Below are 14,219 nucleotides of genomic sequence, written 5' to 3'. Positions count from 1 at the left end.
AACAGATTACAAATGGTTCATATAAACAAAATGACTAAATGCCTTGGGTAAACTGTGTGTCTGAACATATATGAAGATAGCAAAATAAAAAAAGGAAAAAAATAAAATAACATCTTATCCTTTAAGCGTGCATTTGTTACACAGGCCCAGCTGACTTAATAACGCGATTTTACGTTCAAACGTGCCAAACCGGTTTTGAATTTAGCAATCAGAAGATTATTGTACTCTTCGGTTCCCCGTACATTTTACGCGTCACTGCCTTCGCGGCTTCTGATTGGTCTGTTTCAATCCTCGCGGGCTACTTGAACTGAGAGAAAGCTGCAGTCTCTACAGGTTTCTGTGTAAATGGATCGAGGTTAGCTCCCTTGTTTTCAGGTTGGTAGTGAATTCGAAACTCGTGCGTTATGGCGACTTAAATTCTTGTCTTCCGACTGTAGCCATTGTACCACCAATTGTGCATGTCTTGTTTTTGTCTGCTTTGTTTTAGCACGGGGGTTCCAAGTGTGGTTACCATCTCAACAGCTTAGTTTTGATTGTGAACAATTCTTTAAGCTTCCTCGGCAAGGTAGCAGCTAATGATAACCTCGCTATAATTATCCATATACCTGATCCCTTTCTCATTTCACATTTCACAAGTTAACTACCACTCAACAATTGTAGTTAAGCTAGCGGAAGGCAGGCTGGAGTTGGAGGGCAACATGTCAGGCGCTAACAGAGCACAGGGAAGCGCGGCTAGTGACTACCAGAATCAGGAAAATGTACTGCAGAGACTCAGAGGCTCGCTCAAAGCCCGACCTGTGGCGACTGAAAACCAAGAAAACCTTCCTCCGAAGCAAGCCGCCAACAGAACCGTGCTAGGAGCCCTGCAGAACAACCAGAGGAACAAATCCCAAGTCGGCGGAAAGCAGGTAACAATGCTAACTGGTAACTGCTTAGCTTGTGCTGCGGTTTGCTGTTGACTACATGTTTTGGAGCCAATACGTTTTACCATGTCCCTGCTTGTTTAAAAAATACTTGATGCTTTTATGATTTCTTAAAACGTAATATTTACAAACTCACGAACGTAGTTGTGTCTACGCCCGGTTCCCACCAATTGACCGCCATTTTAATATCAACATTAAGGTGAAGTCAGTCATGTAGTTGGCTGCTTAAAACAACAGACATGCCTTCTTGAGGGTGCTTTATTAACGTTTCCCTCCCGTCAGCAGATGTAACAATTGAGTGTTAACATTGAACCTGACTAGTGTAATATCATCTGAATGTTCTCAGTCAAGTGCAGCACACTTAGTGTTGTAATAAGAAGTCTTTTCTAACCACCAAGTTGAGCTGCATGCATGCCCTTGGATAGTGTAGCTATCAGATCTAATCTAACAAAGTTTCTATCATGTGGGCCATGCCTAAATTTTTCTTTGCTTCCAGGATTCAACACAATCCTTGTCTTGTAAAAATGAAGACTTTGGGAAAAGCTGCTTTGATAAACCACTGGCCAAGCAACCCGCTTTCCAGATCCATATTGATGAGCCTGATGGAGCCTGTGTCAAGAAGCCACAGCAGGCATTTGAGAGTATCAAAGCCAAGCCCACAGTTGAAGAATCCCCACTGGAGATCAGTGCTGTGGCACGGCTCCGGCAGCCCCTTGCCACTATTGAAATTCCATCAGCGATGGATGTCAGCTTTGGTGGGTTTAAAGGAAATGATGCTAGCAACTGTTACTCTGATCTGGGTTTTTACGGTTTACTAAATGTAAAACTCTTCTCAGATTCTCCAATGGACATGTCTGTGGTTGAGGGGGAGGAAAAACCAGTGAATGTAAATGAGGCACCAGAATATGCAGCTGAAATTCACAGCTACCTGAGGGAGATGGAGGTGAGAAATTGGCATACGAAGTGATAAAGCCAAAAAACGTATCAGAATTTTCTGGCAGTGCTGCCATCTTAGACGTGTCCCCTGGCAACATTTTTCAACCTGAACCTGTTGATGGTTATCTGATCCTGTTTGCAAACTGGCTCTTTATAACTAGATTGTCACCCCACAGGTGAAAACCAGGCCTAAAGCTGGCTACATGAAGAAGCAGCCTGACATCACAAACAGCATGCGAGCCATTCTGGTTGATTGGCTGGTCGAAGTTGGCGAAGAGTACAAGCTCCAGAATGAGACACTTTATCTGGCCGTTAACTACATTGATCGCTTCCTTTCCTCAATGTCTGTCCTAAGAGGCAAACTTCAGCTGGTTGGCACTGCAGCTATGCTGCTAGCTTCGTATGTACCTCTTTGCATGTCAGATTCTACAAATGTTCAAAGCCCACTACTTTGCAAACATTACATTTGTTCCTTTTGAATGTTATGCAGGAAATTTGAGGAGATCTACCCACCAGAGGTGGCAGAGTTTGTTTACATCACAGACGACACCTACACAAAGAAGCAAGTGTTAAGAATGGAGCATCTAGTGCTTAAAGTGCTCTCGTTTGACCTGGCAGCACCAACAATAAACCAGTTTCTCACTCAGTACTTCCTGCAGCACCCTGTTACCAAACAAGTGGAGAGCTTGGCAATGGTGGGCATGAGATTTCTGTAGTCTGAAAGTGATCTCTTAAGTGCATTGTCTAAACACTTGTTGTTTTTCATCTTCAGTACCTTGGTGAGCTCAGCCTGGTTGATTCAGACCCCTTCTTGAAATACTTGCCATCACAGACAGCAGCTGCGGCCTACATTCTGGCTAACACCACAGTGACTGGTGCCTCATGGGTGAGCTCTACAGACTTGTACAAATGGGCAACTAGGAGGTATTGGTCTGTATGTAGGTGGAAATGCCAATGGTGTCCATCAGCACAGCCAATAGCTGCAGAGCTTGCATCTACTCTTAACTGCCTTTTAAAGTTAAACTTGTCCAAGTTCATGCAAGCTTTAGTTTAGTGTGTGGTGAAATGTATTGGTATATTTGAAGACACAAACTGACCAAAGTTGTGCTCCTTAGCCCAAGTCCTTGAACGTGATGACTGGCTACTCTCTGGAAGATCTGATGCCATGCATTGAGGATCTTCACCGCATATACCTCAATGCCCCTCAGCATGCACAGCAGTCTGTCCGGGAGAAGTACAAGGGCACAAAGTAAGTAGCAGATTTGTTTGAAGACTTATGGTTGTTTGCATTTGGAACAGTCTGGATTTCTTTGTGCTAAAGCACTAAACCCTCGTCTCTTCCACAGGTACCATGAAGTCTCAAGCATCAATGCACCAACTAAACTGCAGCTGAACTGACTGCTTCATTCCCTTCTGTCCATGTTGTACTCCCCTGTCATTTAATGATGTGTGCCACAATGTCAAATGCCCTGCTCTTTTTGGAGTAGCACTAGGTATTTTAGATGTTTTGACTTTTGGAATTTTTTTTTGTAATTTTTATATTCTAAGGTCTAAGATTCATGCCACACTACAGTTATTGGCAAAATCAAGAAGTTTTAATCAGACAAATTATAGGCTTTATAGCACTATGTTGGGCTACTTGGCTCCTCGGTGTTGCTAATTGACCTGCACATGTACCTAAACCCACAGAACAGATTGTGGCCTTCAACTTTTTCTAGCTTAGTTTCCTAAGCAAGGGTGCAGGGTTGCCTAGTTTTTTTTAAAGAGGTGTAACCTTGGACCGTTTGGCCTCATGGGATGCAGATTAAAGTGTAGTTTGTCTGTCATTGAGTCATTTGATTACATTGGTGTCTTGAAAGCTTTTTGGGGCATCTTCTGCACTGTTAGGCTATGGCTCTTGTAAATAAAATTCTTTTAAATACATTTTCTGACTCTTTATCAACACCCTAGACTCAAGAGGGCAGCAGAGGACAAGTTCTTAAAAGCTTACATCGGCTTAGGAATGTGAGCCCTTGTTGTTTGGCCTGGGGAAAGTATAGTCCTTGTATTAAGGCTAAACTAATTTCTGGCTATCCAAAATGGGATTTCTGTTTGAATTGAGGACAAAGTGCCATTGAGGAGTGGTACTTATGGTAAAGGTGAAGTGATTTGGATCTTTAAACCAGTAAGGTTTTCCTGTGCAGTTTTTCTTACAACAGTATAAGTATTGGTTTTGAAATATCAAAAGCCCCTCAAGGAATTTCAGGTTCTGTTCAAAGGAAGGAAAAATGCTTTGTCTATAAGGAGACATCCCCCCCCCCCCCCCCCCTTTAGGGAGGGGTGGGGTTTTTGTGTCAAACTAAATGCTTTTCCACTTGTCATTCATCAACGACTTGATTTTTATCTGAACATGAGGCAAAGTCGGCCAATAGCTTTGAAGGTATTGCACGCTCCCCCTCGTGATAAATTGGGAGGCTGGCTTTGTGCAGGGAGTCTGACAGGAGAGGGGAAGTGGAGCCCAGCCGCAGAAAGGATTTTCATCACTTCTCAGAAGCATGGACCGCTCAAAGAGCATGCACACTCTACGCAGGCTTCCTTTATTACTGCCTGCACACACTTATGACTAACGGGAGGATTTAATACCATGGAAACTGATGGGAATTCTATAACATAGCCTAAACGGCTGGATACCTGGCTGAATGATGACTCGTGCAGCTACGGCATAACATCTGTTTAACTCCTAAGATCTAACTTTGTCAAAGACCATTTTTGGTAGTGTAAAGAGTGGCTTGCTGCTTAAACCCATGCCTGCCCCCAGAAGATTTGTAGTGGCGTCCACGTCGCTGCCGCTGGCACTGGGCTGGGGCTGGAACCTGAGCTTGTACGTGGGGATGCTTCTCGGTCTCCTGATGCTCATGATGCTTCTCCTCTGGATGCTTCTCAAACAGCTCAGGAACTCGGTGGCAAAATCGATGCTGCAGCCCGTTCGCTCTTTTAGGCAGCCTTGCTTTGAACAGAGGTTGGAGCGTGTGTTGTGAAATATGGGACAAATCTGCCAAAACACTGCCAGGACTGAGGCATGTTGGAGTACTTGATTGTGCCTTTGCAGAACTGTGTAAGAAAATTACTTTAAAAATGATCTGTTATGGACTCAAATGCTGAAATTGCCTCACAAATAAAAGCTCATGATTTTATTCATAGAAACCCGTTTGTTCTTTTACCAGCTTTATATGTTGCTTATTTTCAGATAAGTGTGAAGCAGGGAGCCTTATCTGTGTTCTCCTTCAGTAATTAAAATTACCATAAATAATTTTATGCAAGAGCTATTAAGTGTATTTACACAGCCATAGCTCAAACATCTAAACTGCTGAGTAAAAGCAGAAGCCAAGATTAAATCTGCATCCTGATTCATGCTGATTAAAGCAGTGCATTCAGTAGGCCGATTTGCACTCCTCTAATCTCATTTTCATGAATTGGCAGGAGGAATATTGAGGATTTCTGCTGATGAAATATATAAAAGGTGCTGTGCCACCTTTAATATATATATATATATATATGTATATATATATATATATATTGTACATATCAAGGGGCAAAGTGTCATGAGACTTAAGGTGAGAAAGCTAATATCTACTAAAATAACTCACAGGGTTAATGCCATTTAACATTTCCCAGGGATGTAAAAGTGGCCAATACACCTGATCTATTGACCACAGATAGGAAGCTATTTTACTGCCAAGTGTGGAGTCCACTTTTCCACGTATTGAAGGACATGTTTATGTCCTGATGGGAGTGGTCTTTTGCAGGATGACATAAGGGATCACTGAATTATCTGATGCTTATCAAAATAATGTGCACGCTATGGCTTTCCTGATCGCCAGATTTTATACAGCACCAAATAGATGCTCAACACAAACATTAAATCATCAAATGCATAAATATCTTTCGGAAGAAAGGCTTTCATCTCTCCAGTTCAGCTCCAGGAACAGAGTCAATGCCAAGATAATTTATGTTGGGTTTTCCTTTAATTTGTCATTCACCTGCGGTTCTTACTGTGTTTTATTTTTATTCCTCTTCAGTCATTAGTCAGAGGAGGTCAAGCAGTCTTTGAATGATTGAATAGTCCCAAAATGATCAATATCCTGTTAACCTAGAGGGGAGCATGTTCATAACACAATGACAGCTGGTTTCCTTATACTTCAACACAATAATGAAAACACCCATTACTCATATGCAGTGTACCTGTGTGATGCAAGTTATTTCTGGCAAATCATTGTTGCCAGAAATAACATCGATTTCTCCAGATCTGTAAATATTTGCATTCCTACATTAACTTTATATTTAAAAGTCAACTAATTTGGAGGTTTTCTTACATCTTTGACTAGAAATAAACAGAAAGGGGTAGCATGGCTAATCCAGCTGCCAAAACTACTAAAGGTCACTTACGCAGATGTGATGGATGTAGAAATTTTTCAATGTGGCTCTCTGCAAGAAAGCAAAGAAGCATAGTGTTCCAAGGTGTCAAGCTGTTTCTGTGAATACTTTCTCTGAGACATGTCTGAAAACACTTCGCCACCTCTCAGCTAATTTCACACCAGTGAATCTTAAGGGATTCTTCTTCAGCAGATTCGTGCACGGGTTATTTCAAAATAATAACAGTTTGTTTATCTGCTCACTCCAGCTGTAACTCAGAGCTTTGCCAGCTCTGATTTATTTTGCACATGTGCTTTTGAGTTTAAAATTCTCCTTTGGTTACAATACTATGATGTCTTTATTTGCAACATATAGTAAAAAAAATAATAATAAAAAAATAAATAAATAAAAACTAGCCTTAGTGCAAATCAATCTGAATCCTGAAAAAGTCAAAAGCAGCAGCATCTGCGGTGTAGGTTCCTGTAGAGTCTATGCTGCAGACAACAGAGAGTTAGACTATGGCCACGAAATAATCAAAGCATCTGATCTGATGAAGATGAAAAGAGCAACAAAACTGCTGAATCGGACTCATCTTCTGAGACTATAGATACACTTTCTAAATAGAGACGTGTTCAAAACACCTGCTTGGCAATAATAATAAAATATAAACCAAGGTAAACTCTGATCAAAACACTAACCACTTTATGGACAAAATTTTTGTTCTTTTTGGTATTTTTAACATTTGGGTTGGAAAAAAATAATAAAATTCATTACCTGTAAAATGGGTAGGCTAGCATTTTTTAATTTTCAGTGAATATTCAGGTGTTGTTTTCTTGATCTTATTAATAAATTTCTAAAGTTACTTATTTTGCATTTATCCTCAAAAAAGACCCGTTTTCTTGCTTTAAAGTATAAACAATATATTCTAAAATGCTGCTAATCTGACATGCTTACATAGTTTTATGCTGTAGTTTAAGAGCAAAGCTAAAGTCAATCCTAATAAAATATATTTATTATCAGAAATATTAGCTGGAGTTTTATGTACTTTACATCTTTGATTATCAGAAATTAACTATGTATATAGTCAGCCCTCTACCCCCAAACCCCAAAAAGCTAAAAAATAAAAATAAAGATTACATTTCATGAATATTTGTCTAAATTAAGTCTTCTCTCTAACATGACAGTAGTCTATTTGTTCCCTAATCGAAAATGTTGCATCTAGCACAACATTTATTGACTGGTTTCATACACAAGAGCTGTGGATGGTTTCCCCTTAGGAGAGGCAGTTTATCTGCTCTTTGAATATATTATGATGTACGTTCCTGAAAAGGTATAAGACACAAGTTGAGCCTGGCCTCAGCAAAGCTGTAATTTGTGGAAAGTAGTAAACATGTGATCTATGGTGACCCTTTGATTGATGATAGACCTTGTTGTCGGTCATTCAGTACTGCATATATTGAGTTGTAGGCACAGAGCTCTGTAACACAGCTGTCGCAAGCCACACCGCTCATGAATGAAAACCTCTCAGTGATTTGGTTTTAAAGCTGACAACTTGGGAAGGGCAATGGGAAGAAACTGCTGACTTTTGGTTTCACTTCCCAGCAGTTTGCAGGATCACTGATTTAGATGATAAATAATCAATAGATGTTTTCTCATATAAAAACAAATAGATTTTAATACGTAAATGTCATATATGATTTTAGAAAGTGCAATTTAAAAAACAAGGTTAACTCACTAACTTTGGTTTTAACATGATTTTCCTGCCACACAAATTGTGCCAAACATTGTGCACATTTGTCTCACCTAAATGTTTCTGATCAAACAAACATGAAAATAGTTTTAATATAAGACAAAGATAACGCACGTTAAATGCTTTTTTATTTAAAAAAAAAAAACTATCCAAACTATCTGGCACTGTTGCATTGCTCCCTAAACCAATAAGTGGTTGTGCCACCCTTGGCAGGAAGAACTGCAATCAAGCATTTGTGATAACAGGGAATCAATGATGAACACTGATCTTAACTGAGACAAGTGAGGTCTGGAGTTCTTTGGATGCTGTTTGGGGTTCTTTTGTGACCTCCTAGATCAGTTGTTGATGTGCTCTTGGAGAAATCTTGTTAGACTTTGGTAATTTTGTTACTGTTCCAGGTTTTTTTCTCCATTTGTTGTTAATGGTTCACTGTGATTAGCTGGAGTGCAAACCTTGTAACTTTTTCCAGACTGTCAAGGACTTTGCTTCTCAGCTGTTTCTTTAGATGGTCTCATGATGTGTTGCTTTTTGAGAGCTGAAACTAAAGTCCAAACATTTTGATTAATCTCAGTTAACTCATGATTTAACAAAGGCGACCTTTACTTTTTCACACAGGGCCAGAAAGGTTTGGATAGCTTTTTTTTCTCTTAAAAGAAATGAAATCATCATTTCAAAAACTGCAATTGGTATTGACTGGCATTACTAGAATTTGTTTGATGATCACAGTGACAAATGTGTGAAAAAGATAAGAATTCAGGAAGCAGCAAATACTTTTTCATGGCAATGTTTGATGTTTTTTTGGACTAGTCTTCAACTTACAGACAGTATGACCAAGTATGTCTCCTTATGTAAGCTTCTTTTTAAGTACATATGTATCATTAATCACTAACTGTCTGTATTTAACCACAACAGTAGTGATTTCTGTATGACTTGACTTGTTTTATTTTTTTTTATTTTTTTACATTAATCTTTAAAATTCAGGAAATTAGTTAGGTTACAGGCAGAAAAAAGACTTTAGTTATTGCACATATTAATAGATATAGTGTCACTGCATATTTTAACACTTTGCAAATGAAAAAGTTGCAGTTTGTCTTATTTAGGCTTAGATTAATTATAGTCATTAAACACAGCTAATGACATCAATGTTTTTAAGACAGCCAATGTCATCCATCACATTGTCATTGGTAGGAAATTATAGGAAAATCCCTTGCAGACTTGTGTGTGTATATATATATGTGTGTGTTACAGCTGTGTGTTACTGGCATTCAAAGCTCCCTGCTTGCCATTTGATGGAGTGCAGATTAAAAGAACTTTTGCACTGGCTTTACTTTTCAGACCTGGAAGTTATGTCCATCTTTTGTTTACTTACTTACTTTATTTACAGTTTATAATCAAAATCATTACAAATAGATATGTATCTGAAACTATCACCCCCCCCCCCCCCCCCCCCAAAAAAAACAAAACAAAACAAAAACAAAAACAAAAAAACCCAAACATTTCATTTGAGAGATAAAGATGATCAGCTAAAATATTTTTTAGGTTAATCCAGGCATGAAGTTTGGTGCACTGTATGAGGATTTTGCTAAAAATATGAATCGTAATTCAGTGTCCGTAGCGTTTTTAACAGTCATTATCTACATGCACATACCACATGAGAGAAAGAATGAGAAATTAGTTTTTGTAAAAACTGCACATATTATCCAAACACTTCATATGAACACTTGTAGCTCATCCGATTGTGAGATATTAAATACTCAGAGAAGTACATAATCCATTCAGTTTGTGTATGTCTGCCTCTGGTGAGCAGACGATATCTCAGTTACCTGAAAAATATCTCCATTCAATCTGATATGTTTGTTATTAGCTGCTATACTCTTGTTTATTTGGGAATGAAGGAAATTGGCTCCTTGTCAGCCTGGGAGACTGTGAAATGAAACTGTGAGCTTCCGTAACTGGATCACCTCAGAGATGGTATTCACACTCCCGTCTTCTCACAGGTGCTCACTTTAATTAAGGTTTGCTGCGAAGGAGACAACTATAATGATATGTGAGCTGTGCCGCTGATCCCTTCCCTCCTATCAGCCATCAAGCATCTCCTCTTTGTGTCCTGTTTGCACATTAACCTCTGAGTAGCCATGCTTGAAACCATGTTAATGTAGAGCATGAAACAAAGAGCTAAATGTAGACACAGGCAGAAAGAGCACTGAATTAAGCCTGCATGTTAAAATACTGATTTATTATTTAATAGAACACTACCTCTCCCAGGCATTGATTCAAGACACTGGAGTAATTATGGGCACATGCTATTAATCACCCAAAGACATTTTCTCATATGCCATTCTGGTTTCTGGGTGGAAGGCAACCAAGTACTGCCAAGTACAATATGTGAGACATGCATGGCTAAGTGGTGGGGCAGAAACAAAGAGCCTTTAAACTGTTCATCAGGTCAAGTGGATCAGTGTTTTATATTTAGTTTGACTGAAACTAATAGAAAAAAGAGAAAAAACAAGAAATTAGAAAAAAGTCTGCAGCACCTGCTTTTTTTTGACACAAAATAATGCTGCAGCTCCCGTCTGTAATGACAGCATTGCCTCTGATTCCAGGAAATAACAATAGAGTAATAAATTAAATGAATCTTAGTTTAATCTATTTCCTAAAATCAACACATCCTGCAAACATTCCCCTCCTGCATACTATACTTAGCACATTCTCCCCAGGAAGTTGACCATAAATGGAATTAAACAGGGCCCTGAATGGTTTTGCAGTTCTTAGTTTCAAACAAGAGAAGAAGTGAGAATAACAAACAAACGAATCAATACACATCTTAAAGCTTCTGGCCTTCTTTCAGAAAACTCGGTTTTTGCATTTCACTTATATTATACTTCACCTAATTGCTAATTAGAATTTTATACAGAATATATATAAGCTTATATGATGAATGCATTTTTGTAAACTACTCAGTATTATCCAAAATATTTATCATATCATATTTGCTCCACCTCAGCCAATTGTTGGTCATAAAAACAGAATGCAACTATTTTAATTGTCAAACTCAAAGGAGCATTTGTATAAAGAACTACAGAGTACTACAGACTTTAGACTTGGTATAACAGATTCTTTGTCAGGGTTAAATTTAAGATAATTTAAAGCAAATAATCAACCCCTTAATAGGGCCACTAAAACAATAAAAAAAAATGTATTTCTAGAGTGCAAACAAAGTTTACCTGCAGAAAAGCTTGGAAACAAAAATATTCAAGACTGGTAATAAAACTTGGGGGCAAAAAATATAAGAAAAGAGGAAAATTATAAATGATTAAAAAATGCATTACTAACAGTTTCAGATAGACTGGTGAAACTTTAACATGTTTGCAATTTTTTTAAAAAAGAGTTCAAATTAATTAAATACGTGATCAAAGCTGCTGGGCAGCATCACACATTCTAAAAAATAACAACTGCTGTCTGTGAAAACTTGTAGAAATGTTTAACCGCTTAATAAAAGTCACACAAAGGTGACTTGAAGCATGAGCTAACCATCTCACGTTTGACTGTCAGTGAAAGGCAACACTACCTGCAGATGAGGATGTGCATCTTGTCAGCTTTCCTTAGTGAGGAGGAGTTTTAGGGGGAAGAAAATAAAGAGCTTACCTGACTCCAGATCATCTGTGTGGAGGAGAAGACAGACATCAGTTGGTAAGAACAGAAACTTGTTACTGTTGAGTAATTCCACTCGATTTATACTGTTTTTGAATAAATCCAGTGAATCTAAGCCTTTGTTTCAATATTTTTTAAAAATGTTTCGTTTCCTTTCAGTTGACAGCCATTATCTTCAATCAACAATAAAAAAAAAAGCATGGTAAGTGTGTCCTTTCATTGTTTTGTGCTCTGTGAAAAGAGAAGCTATGCAAAGTGCCAAGAATCCCTCCTGTTAAGCTGCAGCTCTAGGACTTTGCTTGTGTAATGAAGTGTGGCTTGACTCTTGAAAGGTCATTCCCTTTTCAAGTCACTGTGACATTCGTTCTGAAACGATGCCCATCACAAATAGCTCAATCACCTGGCTTGCATGTAGCCCTAAATTATTTTTCCCTCTATATATTTAGCTAAATTCTCATTTTTCCAATTTTCTTTTTCCACGAAGACTTGGTGTGTGTGGATGCCCTGACTCTTTGATGAGCCTCATTTCACCGAAAGGAGTTTCCGTGAAGATGCACTCATTACAAAAACATTAGTATCCCTTGCGCTGTATACTTACATTGGCACAAAAAGAGAAGCAGCAGCTTCATTTGATATCCTTGATTTGATTTTATCCCCATCAGTGTGCTGAGATACCTCAGACTGTCTAATGAGGACACGTGAAGAAAGAACTCAGTTTCAGTTGATGACGGTGGTCTAGTTTGTACCATATTGAATTACCATGTACATGGAAACTGCAGGCACCTGTCTCTATTGTATCCCCACTGGCTTTCAATTTCATCAAGGGACAGTTGGGAGATGGCACTGCATGATGGTTTAAAAATGAGACTACTCCATCTTCACTTAAAAACTAAAATAAGTGAATAAAACAACCACATTTTGAAGTTGGGTATGACTTCTAAATGAACCAAGGCTAAAACCATTTATTTATTCCACTATATAGTCTAGTTGTGAATGAGGTATATTGAAAATGTTGTCATTACAAAGGTCAGAAACACAGGAATAATGATCCACAGTGAAAAATATATATATAAATCTACACCAGTAATCCTCTTACATGTCTTATTTGATGTTCCAGCAGGTGAAGTTTTTAGATACAATGAACAAAATATATCCAGCTTATTGCCTCTAGAGAGTTTATATTTGTGTTTATGCTCATTTTATAAAAAGTGCTGGACATAAAAACCTTGCTTAAGTAAGTCTAAAGAATCCCATATGTAACTTGGGCATCTGTAATCCATAAATCTCAAGTCATCTTTAACTGATAGGACTTGACCTGTGATCTCTCAGGATTTAGTCAGGAACAGCTTTTAGCCAAAAGAGAAAAAAGAATAAAATTTTAGAAGATGAGATATTGGTGAAGATAAAGACAAAGGCAAATGTGTAGTTTTTGAGCATGACTTCAATGGTTATACATTGAATGTTATACACAAAAAGTTATTCTGGTCTCTAAAAATGCTCAAAGGACATGTATCAGTTTTCAATGTTTCCTGCTAATGTACAGAATAGGTAACTCATTTACAGTTTGACACACTCACAAACAAACACCCAGTGCTGCTTTTAAGTTAAAATTTGTGTTTGCTTACTAATCCCTTATATCTTCATTTAATTATCCATCCATTCATCCATGCTTAGATATCTAATGAAAAGTTTGCTACAATACCTACTACAGCATAACATGGACAATTCCATCCCAATTTTTCATATAATAACAACCAAACAAAGAAAAAAGCCTTCCCCCTGAAGTTTTTGCCTTGAAAAAAAAAACAATCCAGGGAAGAGACACTTCTTAATAAGAATAATCCCTGATGATAGAAGCCTGTATGTAGGTAGCTGAAAGAACAAGTTTCTGTTAATATACTAATATGCTAATGCTAATTTCCTACATTTCTGATGGTTCTCTCTCTCGTTTTCCCCGTATGAATTTTTGAGTTCAGTTATATGTTTATGGCAGCCAAAGACTGTTTCAGAAGTAGAGCAAGATATTTTAATTCACTTTCTGCATGCTCACTGCCCAGTAAGAAATTATTTTTCCTGGCCAAAAAGAGTATGTGTGTAATCAAGTGAGTCCTATTTTCCTTATGGAGTTTTGTTCTGGCAAATCCAAGCTGGTCAGCTGGGAGGCAGTTGATAAACGGATGATCTGATATGTCGTGTTGGTGTTGTTCCCAGATCATCATGAAAATGTTGTTCCAGGTTCAACATTGCAAGTGACCAATCACATTATTGTGACGTTATTCTTTTGCGCACCAACCCATTCGTGCATTTATGAAATTCCAATGTTGCAAGGATAATATCAATTCTGCTTAGCGCTTATTAAAGGGTTGGGGTCAGGGTTAGGGTCCGTTGATCGGCAGACAAAGGCGGTTTCTCGCAGCTTAAGTACAGTTTTTTGTTTTACGCCGGTTTTTCCCGAAGTCGCAAAAGTATGACATCACAACATTCTGATTGGTCACTTGCAATGTTGATCCTGGAACAACCTTTACTATGATGATCTGGGAACAACACCAACACGAGGATATCAGATC

At 38.3% G+C, this 14,219-nt stretch overlaps 1 protein-coding gene across 5 annotated transcripts; it reads left to right on the top strand.

Moving 5' to 3' along the window:
* Positions 1-270: 270 nt before the first annotated feature.
* ccna2 (cyclin A2) lies at positions 271-3,782 on the top strand. Of its 5 annotated transcripts, XM_006798878.3 has the most exons (10): positions 271-375; positions 488-565; positions 661-908; positions 1,420-1,678; positions 1,760-1,866; positions 2,036-2,259; positions 2,350-2,554; positions 2,632-2,745; positions 2,975-3,108; positions 3,206-3,782. In XM_006798878.3, exons 3-10 carry the CDS (start codon positions 699-701, stop codon positions 3,255-3,257), a joined length of 1,305 nt encoding a protein of 434 aa, XP_006798941.1. In that variant the 5' UTR covers positions 271-375; positions 488-565; positions 661-698; the 3' UTR covers positions 3,258-3,782. The 5 variants fall into 5 exon arrangements, with proteins under 5 accessions (XP_006798941.1, XP_006798939.1, XP_006798942.1 ...); XM_006798876.3 differs by having other exon boundaries at positions 488-908; XM_006798879.3 differs by having other exon boundaries at positions 278-565.
* Positions 3,783-14,219: the final 10,437 nt, after the last annotated feature.

Source organism: Neolamprologus brichardi, chromosome 2 (assembly GCF_056152115.1).
Source record: "Neolamprologus brichardi isolate AB-2024 chromosome 2, ASM5615211v1, whole genome shotgun sequence".
In the NCBI taxonomy this organism is placed as follows: domain Eukaryota; kingdom Metazoa; phylum Chordata; class Actinopteri; order Cichliformes; family Cichlidae; genus Neolamprologus; species Neolamprologus brichardi.
This window is presented reverse-complemented; position numbering and strand designations above follow the sequence as displayed.

Coding starts and splice junctions, on each gene's coding strand:
- ccna2 (XM_006798878.3), top strand. CDS start 699: ATGTCAGGCGCTAACAGAGCACAGGGAAGCGCGGCTAGTGACTACCAG. Junction 2,555..2,631: donor AAGTGGAGAGCTTGGCAATG/GTGGGCATGAGA, acceptor TTTCATCTTCAG/TACCTTGGTGAGCTCAGCCT. Junction 3,109..3,205: donor GAGAAGTACAAGGGCACAAA/GTAAGTAGCAGA, acceptor TCTCTTCCACAG/GTACCATGAAGTCTCAAGCA.